The sequence below is a fragment of the Panthera uncia genome, assembly GCF_023721935.1.
Source record: "Panthera uncia isolate 11264 chromosome A1 unlocalized genomic scaffold, Puncia_PCG_1.0 HiC_scaffold_16, whole genome shotgun sequence".
Taxonomy (NCBI): domain Eukaryota; kingdom Metazoa; phylum Chordata; class Mammalia; order Carnivora; family Felidae; genus Panthera; species Panthera uncia.
Genome location: NW_026057576.1, coordinates 66,206,030 through 66,221,383, shown reverse-complemented (window position 1 = coordinate 66,221,383; position 15,354 = coordinate 66,206,030). Strand labels below are relative to the sequence as shown.

At 38.5% G+C, this 15,354-nt stretch overlaps 1 protein-coding gene across 1 annotated transcript in view; it reads right to left on the bottom strand.

The window, feature by feature from the left end:
• RAP2A (RAP2A, member of RAS oncogene family) overlaps positions 1–15,348 on the bottom strand; it is a 36,008-nt gene extending 20,660 nt beyond the window's left edge. Inside the window, exon 1 of the mRNA XM_049647516.1 lies at positions 14,920–15,348. Coding sequence (XP_049503473.1) covers positions 14,920–15,233 — 314 coding nt within the window. The 5' untranslated portion in view covers positions 15,234–15,348. The remainder of the gene's footprint in view (positions 1–14,919) is intronic.
• Between the last annotated feature and the right edge of the window lie 6 nt (positions 15,349–15,354).

Below are 15,354 nucleotides of genomic sequence, written 5' to 3'. Positions count from 1 at the left end.
TCAGCCGGGCAGTTCTTCTGGCGGGGCTCACTCAGTGGTGCTCGGTTAGTGCTGGGCTGAGTGGAAGGTCAAAGATGGCCTCACCGCCGGCCTGGAATGTTGGTGGGCATGAATAGTCTCCACTGTAGTCTCAGCCCTCTTCATGCGTTCTCCAGCACGGCAGCTCAGGGCTTCCAATGACCATCGTGGAAGGTGCTTAGTCTTGTTAGTGACTAGGCCCAAAACTTGCTTAGCATCACTTCGGCCATACTCTGTTGGTCAAAGTAGTCGCAGGCCAGCCCAGATTCAAGGGGAACAGAAACGGATCCTCCTCTCAATGGGAGCTGTGTCAAAGAATGTGCAGCCATCTTTAATCCAGCATGCTTAGAGAAAATGATGTCATCTTTAAAAACTGAGTAAAACGTCATCAGTATTTGTTGATCCAAATTCACAAATGCAGTACAAAAGGATGTTGGCCAGGTCAAAGGAAGAGACTCTATACATAGACTAGACATCATGAACATCTATTTAAATTGTGATACTAAAAACAGGGAATTTGAGGTAAGAGTGTAGAATGGGCATATAATTTATTGCCCAGAGACACTTCTGAGATAGAAATGGGTACTGTAAATAATGTGCCATGGACACAGGCAGACACCTGAACTGTCCAGGTAGTCCCCTTTGGAGAAAGGGGACCAGATCAAAGCAGTGATACATAATCAAAGGAAAAGATACAAGGGATTGTGAGAAGCCAATCAGTATGGTCTACAAAGAAAAGCTTCCAGACTCATTATTTAAACAGGATGTGCTGATGAGAGCCATGGACCCAGTCTCCTTTCCCCAAACAGTCCCTTCTTCCATAAACGTCCAAGCGTTTCTTTCAACGAAACCAGATGACGTGCTCAGGGTGGTCTTAGGAGTTAAGCGTTTTCTGTCATCAAGGGTAGCCTTTCAAAGGTACGTACCTCTGGGACTGGGGTGCTGACTTGTTAGGCCTGGGTGTAAACGTGCCATGAGGGCTGCTTTCCTCTGGGCAACTGCTGCTGGTGGCCACGGCATGGTCCCTGCCGAGCCCGAACGCAGCCAGAAGATCCTTCCCACCCAGCGCCCCACGCAGAAGCTCAGGTCCTTCCTCACTGAAGGCCGCAGCACGCTGAACCCAGTTAATGACCATTTGAGGGCAAGGACAGAGTTTATGCAAACGTTACTGTTCCTCAGCGTGAGACCACCGAAAAAGAAGTTGTGTGTCCTTAGAATTGTGCACAAACTGAATTAACCATGAAGAAATTCTTTCCTCATCTCCTGCTCTTCAAAAGTATGCTAACAAAAGTTGTCTCAATTTCCAGTTAGCTCTGAAGCATGTGCGCATACATGTATTTAACTATCTGTCTGAGCCATGGCATCCAGCCCTCCACGGTACCAACAGTACTGATGGCCGGTGTTTGTTTGGAGTGTTGGTTCAAAAGCAGATAAAGAACAGTCTTGAGTGTATGTGGGTCATTTGAGTGGAGGTGGGGGTGACATTCTGGATAGTATAATTTTACATATACCGTATTTGGATGTTTCAGTTTTGTTAAATGCAAAGACAAAAAAGATACAAAGGTAAAGCTTATTCATTTCTTTTTTTTTTAATGGCTATTTATTTTTAAGAGAGAGCGAGTATGAGCAGGGGAGGGGCAGAGAGAGAGGGGACAGAGGATCCCAAGCAGGCTCTGCACTGACAGCAGTGAGCCCGATGTGGGGCTTGAAACCACGATCCCTGAGATTACGACCTGAGCAGAAGCTGGAAGCTCCACCCACTGAGTCACTCAGGCGCCCCTACTCTTCATTTCTTAATCTATGTTCAACTATCCTTGATAATCAGCTAGTATCTTTAACTAGTCCCCAGCTATCTTCCCGGAAGACTAGCTAATCTACTGTTCTTAATTTTCCACAAATTAGTTTACTTTTCTAATGCTTTCTAAAATAACAATTCTGCTCAAACCATTTTACAACCAAATATAAACAGAAAATAAGATTTCATTTCCAAGGAGGATCAAAATATACTAAACATAATGAAGTAAATATATAATCGTTGGCATTACTCTTACAGGCAAAGTTTTCATTTCTACAATGAGTTACAACGCATGAAAAAAGTCCTTAGAAAAGGAGGCCCTGGTAAAAGCAATGTTTTTTGGTGTAAAAATATTTTGGAACTTAGAAATCAAATTGTTTTAAAAAGCATTTTGTCCCTCTCTATATATATGTAATTAGTTCAACACTGTCAAATATATATTCACTTACAGTACATGCTGGCATACCAGAAGGCCAGATACTATCTTGTACTGATTTTGCCTAATGCCCAGGGCAATGTTATGCAAATGAAGGGGGTTAAAGCATAGTATTTAATGTTGACAGTGATGACTTTTTTTTTAAATTTTTTTTAATGTTTATTTATTTTTGAGAGAGAGAGAGAGGAAGGGCCAGAGAGAGAGGGAGACACAGAATCCGAAGCAGGCTCCAGGCTCCGAGCCATCAGCACAGAGCCCGATGTGGGGCTCGAACTCAACGAACCGCGAGATCATGACCTGAGCCGAAGTCGGACGCTTAATCAACTGAGCCACCCAGGCGCCCCGACGGTGATGACTTTTATACAAAGACAAATAAAACTTCTGGAATCAATTTATTAAAAAGCTCGGTCAACATTTCTCGGTCTCTAAACTACCTATCCCTACCTACCTACCTATCTAAACTGGCCATTGAAGAGTGTTAAAATGATCTTTACCCCAGGAATAGTTTCTGGTATTCATAAAAAGGTCTATTACCACTACCAACATTTTCAAGAAGTGTTATTTAACAAATACTTACTATATGCCTCATCACTTTTTGTAATGTGTTCTTTGTACTTAAAATATATGTACTGAAAATCATCACAATTCTTTGTGAGTCACAAAAACATACTGTCACCAATTATAGCCAACACAGTCTCTACTGGAAGGCAAAGACAAAACCCCCAGAGTCTATGCTATAATTTCTATAACATACTGTACTAGGACTTCACACCCAGACGAGAAAGCAGTGGGAAAAAAATGGAAATGCAATACTAAATTAGCTATATAGCTATCTAGATACAGTAAGGCAAGTCTAACTCTGAAGAAAACGTGGGGCAGTATACTGTTTTATAAAGTCAGATGAATACTTAGACTTCATTCCTATTTGTGTGATTTTCGGCGAAACTTTACTACTGATATTTTAGGGTTACCATGTAAAGAAACACTACATTCATTACCTCATCAGTATTATACCCATATTACAGACGAGGCCGTTGAGATGCAGATAATGTTAACTTGCCTCTAATTACATGACTAAGTACTGCAACTCAGCTTTAACCAGATTAACACTTACCATCTTTATAAATAAGATCAGTTTGCATAAGAAAATAAAATGCCAAATTAGAGCAATTATCATATATACGGTAGTTGTTATATTCCCTGGAAATCTAAGGATGGATGTATTTAGAGTTTAGAACAAAACAACAAAATTCTCCATCCTGGGGCAGAGAAAAACACCTGAGATTTCATTTACAGAAAGCTGTAAAGATCCCTAATAGAGAAGAAAATACGAAAATGTAATGAATTATTAATATGATGAGGTATTTCCACATTTGAATTATTAATTTGTAAGGGTTGCTCCTTAGAAAAGCATGAGAGATAACACTCCTAAATGTTTTAAGTAAGGGTTTATGATGTTTCTCTTGGGCATTTCTCCTAAGTGATATCAAGATATATATATATATAATTATGGTCATCTTCATCTATTTTTACTGTCACAGGGAGAGCTGAATCAATATCATCCTGGACAGAGGCAGCAAACCTCTTATAAAGATCACTTTCCAAAGCTTCTTCGGCAGCCTGTGGCAAAGCTGGACCATCCTGCAATCACACGTTCCAGTCTGAATGTCACTACAGCATCTCTTTCTGTCTTAAGTCTTCATGAGGCAGGAGCTATCCTGCCTTACCAGAATGAATAAAATTACACAAGAAATGAGAAAAATGTCATGTTTTTAACACGCACAAACACATGCTTCTTCAAAAGGCAGACTTTGTGTATGTTTTTGTTTAGTGTCTGAACTTTATCTTTCTCTGTAACAGAGGTTAGCATGTTACTAACTCAGGTTAGGAAGTGTTTCATTTTTGTAGCATTTATGTAGGGCTGCTGGAAACTGGGAAAGCAGGAAGAAAAGATAAATGTTGCTTCAAACTATTACTGAGATCGTTGTATTTATTTTTTCTTGGAGGACAGACATTCTAGGACAGCCCTTTTCAAACTGTGTGATGAAATCAGTTGAGTGGATCAAGAAGAACATTTAAAAACAATGAAATAAAAAAGAATAAAGTAGAAAAAATATTACAAGCAACATAGGAAAGTTAACTATTATTTCATGAAACTTTGGTTTTAGTTAGACATATTTATGCTGTGCACGCGCATGTGTGCTGTGTCACAATGTAAAATGTATCTCTTAACTTAGGGCCACGATTAAGAAAATGTGACAGCCACTGCTGAGTGAATGCATGGAAGCAGATACAGAGATGTGTTATTTTTTCAATACTTTGGTTTTTTTGATAGATTATAACAATTAAAAAACAAAACATAAGCTACTGATGAAAGAAACTGAAGACACAAATAAACGGGAAAACACTCCATGCTTGTGAATTGAAACAATACTGTTAAGATATCCGTACTGCTCACAGCAATCTACAGATTCAGTGTAATCCCTATCAAATTCAATGCCATTTTTCACAGAAATAGAACAAATCTAAAATTTGTGTGGAAGCACAGGAGACCCTGAACAGCCAAAGCAATCTTGAGAAAGAGCCAAACTGGAGGTGTCACACTTCCTGATTTCAAACTACATTCCAAAGCTACAGTAACCAAAACTGTATGGCACTGACATAAAAAATAGACACAGAGATCAATGGAACAGACTAGAAAACCCAGAAATAAACATATGCATACATGGTCAACTAATTCACAACAAAAAAAGCCACAACTATACAGTGGGGAAAGGACAGCCTCTTCAGTAAATAGTGTTGGAAAAACTGGACAGCCACATGCAGAAGAATGACACTGGATCAGTATCTCTACCATACACAAAAATCAACTCAAATAGATTAAAGACTTGAACAGAAGACCTGAAACCATAAAATTCTTTGAAGGAAATATAGAGAGTAAACTCCCTGAGACTGGTTTTGGCAAGGATTTTTGGGATTTCACACCAAAGCAAAGGTTAACAGAAGAAAAATAAATAAATAAATGGGACCACATCAAACTAAAAAGCTTCTGCGTAGCAAAGAAAACCATCAACAAGGTGAAAAGGCAATCTATGAAATGGGAGAAAGTATTTTCAAACATAAATCTGGTAAGAGGTTAATATCTAAAATATACAAAGAACTCCTACAACTTGACAGAAACAGAACAACTCAATTAAAAAAAAAATGGGTAAAGGATCTGAATGGACATTTTCCCAAAGAGGATGTACAGATGGCCAACAAACATATGAAATGGTGCTTTAATCATCAAGGAAATACAGATCAAAACCACCATGAGGTATCACCTTGCACCTGTTAGAATGGTAATTATCAAAACGGCGAGAGATAACAAATGTTGGCAAGGATGTGGAGAAAAAGAATCCTTGTGCACTGTTGGTGGGAATGCAAACTGATACAGTCACCATGCAAAACAGTATGGAGGTTCCTCAAAAAGTTAGAAGTAGAACTACATGTGATCTAGCAATTCTACTTCTGGGTATTTATACAAAGAAAATGAAATCACCGTCTTGAAGAGGTATCTGCACTTCCACGGTCACTGAGGCATAATAGCCAAGACGTGGAGAAACCCAAGTGTCCACCGATGAATGAATGGACAGGGAAAATGTGGTATGTATGTATGCATGTATGTATGTACACACACACACACAGAATATTATTCAGCCACAAAAAAAGAAGGAAATCCTGACATCTGAAACAACATGGACAGACCTTGAGGACATTATGCTAAGTGAAGTATGTCAGAGTAAGACAAATAATGTATGATTTCACTTATATGTGGAATCTTAAAACAAAACAAAAACCTGAACTCAGATACATAGAACAGATTGATGGTTGGCAGAATGTGTGTGTGTGTGTGTGTGTGTGTGTGTGTGTGTATGTGTGTGCGTATGTGTATGATAAAAGAGAGAGAGAGGTAGTCAAAAGGTACAGATTTCCAGTTATAACAGCATGGTGACTACAGTTAGAATAACTATATTTGAAAGCTGGTAAGAGAAAATTGTAAAAATTGTCATCACACACACAAAAATTACAGCTATATGTGGTGATGGATGTTAATTAAACTTACTGTAGTGATTGTTTTGCAATATATACACATATCAAATCATCATGTTTAAGGAGTAACAAACACTTCTAAATGTTTTAAATAATAGTTTACAATGTTTTTCTTGTGTAATTTCACTAAGTGAAAAAAACTGTCAGTTATAACTCATTTTTTATTTTATTTATATATTATATAAATATAAAATTATATATTATAGTCATATTACATTATATGTATTATATTATATATATTATAATATATTATAAAAAATTTTTAAGAAACAGAAAAATTATAAATCACTGTATTTTCCCTTAAGAAATCAATTTTAGTATGTTTTCAAGCCTTAAACATATTAAGACATTAGAGAAACTAAAAAACAGAACAAAGCAAAAACAACAAACTATCCAATTCTGACAGTGAATATCTTTCAGCATTTTGAGTAAAAAGAATGTATAATTTCAAAGTGTACTTAATTTACACACTGTAATCTATTTAAAATAGCTTATTCAGATACAGTTTTTAGCAATGTGTAATATTTTCAACATCAGGTCAAAATGCTTCATATTCCAAAGACTTCCAATGTTGCTTTGTTACTGGACTTACCAAACCATGACTTCAATACAACGTGCTGTTGATATTTGATTCAGAAACTCAATAATCTTATTTTGATTCACAGGCCTAAATAAATTTTATTTCACAGCTGTGATCATTAATTTAAACTGAAATATATTAAAAATCAGGCTAATGTAGGTGTTTTGTTTTTGTTTTTTTTAGGGTTTTCCTACAAGAATAAAAGGTGAAATAGTTGGAATATTAGGTCCCATATTTCCAAAGAGATTTCAAACTTTTTTTAAAATTTTAACGTCTTTATTCATTTTTGAGACAGAGACCGAGTGCAAGCAGGGGAGGGGCAGAGAGAGAGGGAGACACAGAATCTGAAGCAGGCTCCAGGCTCCGAGCTGTCAGCACAGAGCCCGATGTGGGGCTTGAACCCATGAACCGCAAGATCATGACCTGAGCTGAAGTTAGACGCTTAACTGACTGAGCCACCCCAGGCGCCCCGAGATTTCAATCTTTTGGAGGTTTACAGTTACATCTATTCAAAGAGTATTTAGTACATACCATGTTAAAATCTTCACGACTAGAGATATGTTATTTTTAGGTATTTTGATAATCTTAAAACTTTACCCATATGTTTATATCTAACTTATATACTTTATTGAAATGCAGTCATCTAAAGTCATAGCATTACCATTATTGGTATTATTCCCCCAAAAGGCACAATTTGATCTGGTAAAGCATAAAGGTATGTTTTAACTTCTCTGTCAGGCTGACAATAATTTTTTTAAGTGCATTTATTTTTGGGGGGAGACAGCAAGCATGTGTGAGCATGCCTGAACAGGGGAGGGACAGAGAGGGAGGGAGAGAGAGAATCCCAAGCAGGCTCTGTACTGAAAGCTCAGAGCCGTATGCAGGGTCTCTATCCCATGACCATGAGATCATGACCAGAGCTGAAATCAAGAGTCGGTTCTCAACCAACTGGGCCACCCAGGTGCCCCTGAGAATAATTTTTAATATAATAAAGCACAGCTGTCAAAGTAACAAAAAGGCAAATATATATGGTGTATTTCTGCACGCTATTAAAATTTCATGATGCATTTCTTACAGAAATATCTCTACATTTATACTTTTGTAACTATTCTGTCTCTATCATTTGTATCTCGTTAGAATCTACTCATATCCAAACTGAAATATTTTTCCAAAAAAAAAGTAGCATACTTAGAATTCTTTTTATTCTGTAGGCCAGAAAAATATAAGTATATATGAAAATAGTAGGTAAGAACAGATGGAGAGAAACAGATAACAAGGAAAAGTCAAAACAGAAGCAAAAAACCCCCCTTAAGAGTGGAATCACACATCCTTCCCCAGGGGCTTAGGTTTGAAGACAATGGCTAAGAAAAAAAACTGTGTAACATAAAAATTATCCTTGAAAAAAAAATCTCTTGAGTTCAGTATGATATACATGCCTTTATGTCAAGTTCATTGCTTAGAAATATGTGTAAATGTATAATCTATGCATTGTAGTGTGCCACATATAATTTCCTGGAAAAGGACACAGAGAAAAGTGTATTACTAACTGAAAAACTTTAACAAATAAAAAGATTCCAGCCTCGTTGGCTCTGCCTATTGGTTGAGTCATCTAGAACTATCTTACCAGTTCCTCCACCTCCTCCTTAGTGACCCTATTCATTACCTGATCTTTTCCTAAAGGAACACTAGAAAGTCAACATCATCCACTTGCCTGGTGACCGGAGTATTTCTCATTCAGTGGTCGGTGGTCAAATCATCCGTTTGTTCTTGTCAGAGGACTTACCAATATGCAGGGACAGTGGTATCTTTTGTCTGTGTGCAGAATGGTTGGCTGGCTACTTAAATTACTTTTGACCCCTCTCCCTTAAAAAAAAATTATAATAATGATCTCTCTGATTACAGATTTCATTGACACAACTGTCACCAAATCTTAACCAGACAAGACTTGCAGGTCATGGGCTGCTGATTCTTTAAGGTTCATATTAAACTGTGCCTCTTCCCTCACCATGTCCACTAGAGAGAAGAACCAACAGAATGTTAGAGCCAAAGGGAGATCATCTGCTCCATCTGCAAAGTGAACTTAAAAAATTCCAGTCTTGGGATGACAAGGAGAAAACTACAATATTGTAATGTTCTAATTTTACAATGCAGCAAAAACAAGTTTCTCTTCCAGGAAAACAACACTTGGGGCTATAAAAAGTGATGCATGGCTTCTAGGCTCTGTACCTTGGAGGCCAAACTTTCAATTAGAATTTTGGTTACTGGAGGTATCAAACTGGGGAAGGATGTGTTTGCACAGTAAAGAATGGTGGCAGACTCTAGAAATTTCACTTACTTGGGACAAACAAGTCCCAAATCCCTGGTTTCGGCTCTATAACACCAAACTGTCATGGGTCAAGATCTATGTGTAGAAACTGACAACCAGCTTCTGCTTTAGAGAAGGTTTTTATAGCTACTTATTGTGAAGAGGAAGAGTGCAAACTATCAGCTGGGTCACTTAAAAACGATCACTTAAATGATATAAAAATATTAGTAAATATTAGAAATAATAGTAAAATAATAAAAAGTAGTAAAATAGTAAAAATATAGAAAAAAAATTTACTTTGGGTAGTACAAATCAACTACCTTTCCCCGTTCTTTTTCCCAATCATAAAACGCCCCACACCTTCTAGCCTCTAGTAATGTGCAGTCTCCTCTGTATATCTTACAAGTTTCAAGTTCTATCCTTGGCCATATTCATTTACAATTTCTATTCCTGGCCATATCCATTCATTTCTCTCTCTTTATGTATACTCTACCCAGGAGGTTTCATCTACTCTCCACATCTGAACCACAGAGATGACCCTGAGTCTTTATATTCATAGATAACGGGAACAGATCTTTCAGGCTTTATCCAAATATTCTAATTACTTATTAGGTGCATCTATATGGATGACTGCCATGTCCAACGTTGAAATCATCTCCCCCAGCTATCCCTCCATGAAAGAAAGACAGAATCTTTCTACTTGGCACAGAAACTAGATTATCACAATATGGCACGACTATTCCTTCTGACTCTGGTCTATTGCCACTAAGCGGTCAATCACATCACCTCCATGTTACCATTTTTTATACCGATTTTGATCATGGTCCTTCACTACAAGATCAAGTCCAAAGTCTTCAATCTTCTGTAACTTAGCTTTACACTTTTTTTAGCCTTACCTCCTTTCACACTTCTATATGAATTCCTAGTTTAGCCAATTTAGTCTATTTAACAGCCAGTAAACATATTCTATGCATTTCACATGCCACTTCCGGAAGACTTTGTCCTCCTGATTCTTCAAGGTTCTTATTAAACTTCACCCTTTCCGTGTCACCCTAACTAGATACAAGTGCCGTCACAGAATATTAGAGCTGAAGGGAGATCATCTACTTCATCTGCAAAATGGACTTGGAAGAATCATCTCCTCCATCTATAAAAGTAAAATGTTTGGGGAGGGGCGCCTGGGTGGCTCAACTGGTTAAGCGTCCGACTCTTGATTTCAGCTCAGGTCATGATCTCACAGTCTGTGAGTTTGGGCCCCGTGTTAGGCTCTCTGCTCACAGTGTGGGAGCCCTCTCTCTCCCTTGGGATTTTCTCCCTCTCTCTGCCCCTCCCCTGTATGCCCTCTTTCTCTCTCTCAAAATAAAAATAAATAAAACTAAACAAAACAAAAAAAAAAACTGTCTAGAGAAACTGAGGCCAAAGGACAATAAAAACACTTTTATTTCCAAATACTGTTTTTTTCCAATACATTTTTCCTGAGTGTTTCCTCTGTGCCAGGAGCTGCACTGGCCACACAGAATGAGAGTTTAATGAGAAAGACTGATTGCATGTCTATTATCACACAAATAGCTAGACTTCGGTGAGTGCCACGAGAAGAGGGAAGTACAGCATGCCACTTATGTCTGAAGTATGACGGCTCAGGGAAGGAGTGAGGCATGAGGTTAACCTTGTGTGTGAAGGAGTTAACTCAGTTTGGGAAGACGAAGAAGGCTTCCCTGAGGAGGAAGAAATCTTTTAAGTAAGGGTGAAAGTGAGTAGGAATTAACTGCACAAGGTAAATGATTGCTACATGTAGAAGGGAAGCCCAGGCAAGCACTTCCAAGGAACTAAAAGAAGGTGTGGGTGCTGAGAGCTAAGGGACAAGGAAGACTGCACAAGGTGAGGCCGGAAAGGCAGGGATGGGCAGGAGCACACTGCACCTGGGAAGATCATGTGAGGATTCCTGGGCTTTATTCTAAGAACAATAGGCCTGGGACAGCATGTTCCAAGATACTTCAAGTCAGGACGATGGCTTACCCTAGGAGGCATGGGAAAAGCAACTTGAAATCAGAAAAAATTCTACTAGTTTTATTTCAATTGAAACATCTTCTGTATCCCTATCACACTTCCTGGAGTGTGTGTTCTCATCTGAAGTCATGTCAAAAAAGGGAACTCAGGGCAAAAAAGGAAAGCACGTGAATTTATAAATACGGCCATTTTTTAGTTGGTCCCCTCGGCTCGGACAGGAGGTAGTGTATGGATATGAATGTCTCTGCAACTGTCAACACTTAAGGCAGTACAGGCTTGTTTGACATTTTCTAAAAGCCCAATACTCCATACAAGGACAATCCAATAAAAAGCTCTATTTCACTATCTGGCCATGAATTGGTGCTATACTTGAAGTTAAATCTTCATTCTCTTCCCCTTTCCCATAAAACCATTAATAAGGGAAAATATTTTGAGAATATACCAACAAAACTTTTTCAAGGTGTTGTTTTAATCCCAATTGCTTTTTGTTCTCATCTTGTCTACACCAGGTAATGAATTTCAAAATGCACTCACAATTTATTTCCTCTAAAATTACATTTATATCAAGGATAAAATTTAAAGAAGGTTGGGTGACAACATTATTAATAAAAGAACAGGTGGAATTTTGGAGTGATTTCTCTGTTCAAGGTATTGTGCTAGACACCTGAATATGGGTTATCTCATCTCATTTAATCCTAATAAAGACTTTGAAAGGCGCATCTATCTCACAGATAAGAAAACCGAGGCTTATTGTTTCCCTACAATATATACACCTTACACCTGTGTTGTCACACAGGTGTGACTGCTGCCACATGTGGCTACTAAGCACCTGAAATATGGCTAGTCTGAATTAAGATGTGCTGTGAGTGTAAATTACACACCAGATTTCGAAAATGTAGCATAAAAAGTAAGATTTCTCAATTTTTGAATATTGATTACATGTTAAAATGGCAATATTTTACATAGTGTGTTAAATAAAACGCATTAAGATTAATTTTATCTGCTGTACTTAAAAAAAAATAAGCTACTAGAAATTTTTAAATTACATGTGTGGCTCACATTATACTTGTCTTGAACGGTGCCAGCCCAAGCTGGATACTGAATTTGTCAGTAAACAACAAGTTCAAGGGCAGCCTGGTATAGAAGAAAAGAGTATATGGATTCTAACAGAACTCGGTTTAAATCCCTCCATCAATGACTAGTCTTGGGTTAAAGACCCAACATCTCTGCACTTCACCTTTGTCACTGGCATTATGGTGGTATTAAACATCCCCAAAAAACTGCTGTATGTAATTATGTAAAGCAGCTAGTGGGCAGAAGGGAGGGAACACTTACTGAATACTTCCTATAACAACTAGTTAATTTAAAAATGGATTTCCCAAAAGAGTAGAAAGTTCACTTATTTGAAAATCATATTTTATTCTCTTTAAGTGGGAAGAGTTAAATAACTAGCACATTTAATGCCTGCTTTAGCATAATATATGCATTATACACTGTACTGAGATATATATAATATACACAGATTCTTTCTTTCTATATAAGTTATTTAGAATATGTTCTAGGCTGGGGGGCCAGATGATAAAGTTAGGATGAGGTATAAAATGTGAGGACACAGAAGGGTCCACGGGGCCCTCACAGATACAATGGATGAATTCCAGTGAAAAGAGTTTATGAACTCTACTTCAGCTGATCCCTGGTCTTTTTACCTCAAGAACTGAGACTAGTGAGTAAAAAGACATCTGGGCAAGTAGAATTTTCCTCTTTTCATAGGCAAACAAATAAATTGTTCAGTATACCAAATTTAGACTAGCCTGCTATTAGTAATCTCCACTAAATCATAAGAAACTACAAAATTATGTGGACTAAACTAAGGATATTTTACCATATTCTGTCTCCTAGGCTTTTGTCAAGAAGTTTGTCCTTTGTATGTGACTTTATCAATGTCTGAGTTATAGGTATACATTTAAATGTATACAGTATTAAATATGGAGCAGTTGGGGCATTTACTTTACTATTTGACATATGTTTATGGCTTAAGATCGCCATGTGACAATGTATTAGACTGCCCTGTTCTGTATTGTTGTTGTTGTTTTTAGTAGTATGGGGGAAGTATTAATTCAGGATTTGAGTCACTTCAACGTAGCGCCTTAAGAGTCAGACACCTATTAAATTTAGCACCAAAACTGTTCATTTGTTTCCTGTAGCAATTAACTCTAAGAAAATGAGACTGGAGAAGTAAAAAGCTATCAGATTTGAAGATCTTAGAATAGCAAGAGGAGCCATGAAAATATTCACTTTATTCAAAAGTTTGAAATTTAACAGAAGAAACTAATATACAAAATTTTAGTTTAGCTATTAAAGTGCATGTGCAATGAGTTAACAGGGGGATGGGGACATATGTTGCATTAAAAATCCCCTGTGATTTCATATGTTGCATTAAAAATCCACGTCTTGTAATGAATTTTTGAGTACCCACTGAACACACGTGACTTGGGCTTTGCTCTTTCAGACTGACTTGAAATGTGATTATATCTACAGTATACTTACAACTACCTTTCAGTAAGTGTCTTCAAATGTGGAGCTACAGCTAGAATTAGGTAGGGAAAAAAATTACACTAAATCAAAATTATTAGCAATTATTAATAAGAATCAGACAAAATAATAATGCGTAACTAGTAATTAGAAAAATTTGCTAAAACCTTGAACTAAGATATTATTACCTTTCTGATGCTGGAAATTCTAGGAAAATATATAGTCAGTTAACATAAGAGAAAACAAATACTCGAAACCATTTAAGCTACCAACCGTATTTTCAAAATGCATGCTTAAAAAAAGAGTTCATATCAGGAAAAAGCTTACTTGCATTAACTTTAAATTAGCTAATACCTGAGTTACACCTTTGAAGAAACTTCTGTTTTGTTTCTAGGAATGCTTTTTTCACTTCCTTTTCTTTCTTTCTTCCTTTCTTTTCCTTTCTTAGGGGGGTAAGGCAGTTGGATTTAAAAAAAAAAGTTAAGCCACATTCTTTAATGTGAATGGCATATTTGTGCTCCTATATGCTAATAACTCTCAATCTCACTGAGCTGTTACGATGTCTTCAAATAATTTAATAACGTCTTCAAAGTTTCATCTTAATTGCAGAGTTCATTTTTGTAAAACGCCTTGGCACCACTCGATCTTTTAAAAGAGGAGAAAGATCTCTGTCCTCTGGACTTGACATTTTTTGCCGTATATGCGTGAGCAATTTTTGCTGTCAAATATTGCAAAGGTAGATTTTTTGTTGTTGCTCAACCTGAAAATGTCTCCACTATGCTTGCACAGCTCCCCTCTTCCCAGTACAGACCTACCCAACCCTTTTCTCCCCCTGCAAGTTTTAAACTTTGTTTCCTTTGGGGTTCTGTACAAGTGCTACTAACAATATCCAAGAGACAAAGAGCTGGGCTGTGGGTTCACGGGATGCCAAATTTGAGTTGTGAAACAAAGCACTCAAATTTAAGATTCAAGATGATGGTGGTGGTGATGCTGGCAAAACCCCCACATATTATTATAGAGCATGAGACCCCAGAGCCATCTCCCTAGACAGCTCCCCCTGCCCACAGCCACCCAGAGCACTGGGGAGTGCTGGCCCCGGGACGTCGGCTGCCGGCCGCATCGCGAAGCCCCCTGCCCGCCCCCGGCCCTCTCACCGCTTCACTCGGATGATCTGGTCCCGCATGGGCTTGATATCCTGGAAGCTCTGCTGGTTGACGAGGCTGTAGACGAGGATGAAGCCCTGGCCGTTCTTGATGTACAGGTCCCGCATGGACGCGAACTGCTCGGTGCCCGCCGTGTCCAGGATCTCCAGCACCGACGGCGACGAGTCCACCTCGATCTCCTTGCGGTAGAAGTCCTCGATGGTGGGGTCGTATTTCTCGATGAAGGTGCCGGTCACGAACTGCACGGTCAGGGCGGATTTGCCGACCCCGCCCGAGCCCAGCACCACCACTTTGTACTCGCGCATCGTCCCTCCGCGGCCGCCGCCGCCGCCGCCGCCCGCGACATAGACCTACGCCCGCCGCGCTGCGCCCCCGGACCCTGCGCCGGCGGCCGGCCCCGCCGCCTCCCGCGGCCGCCCCCACCTC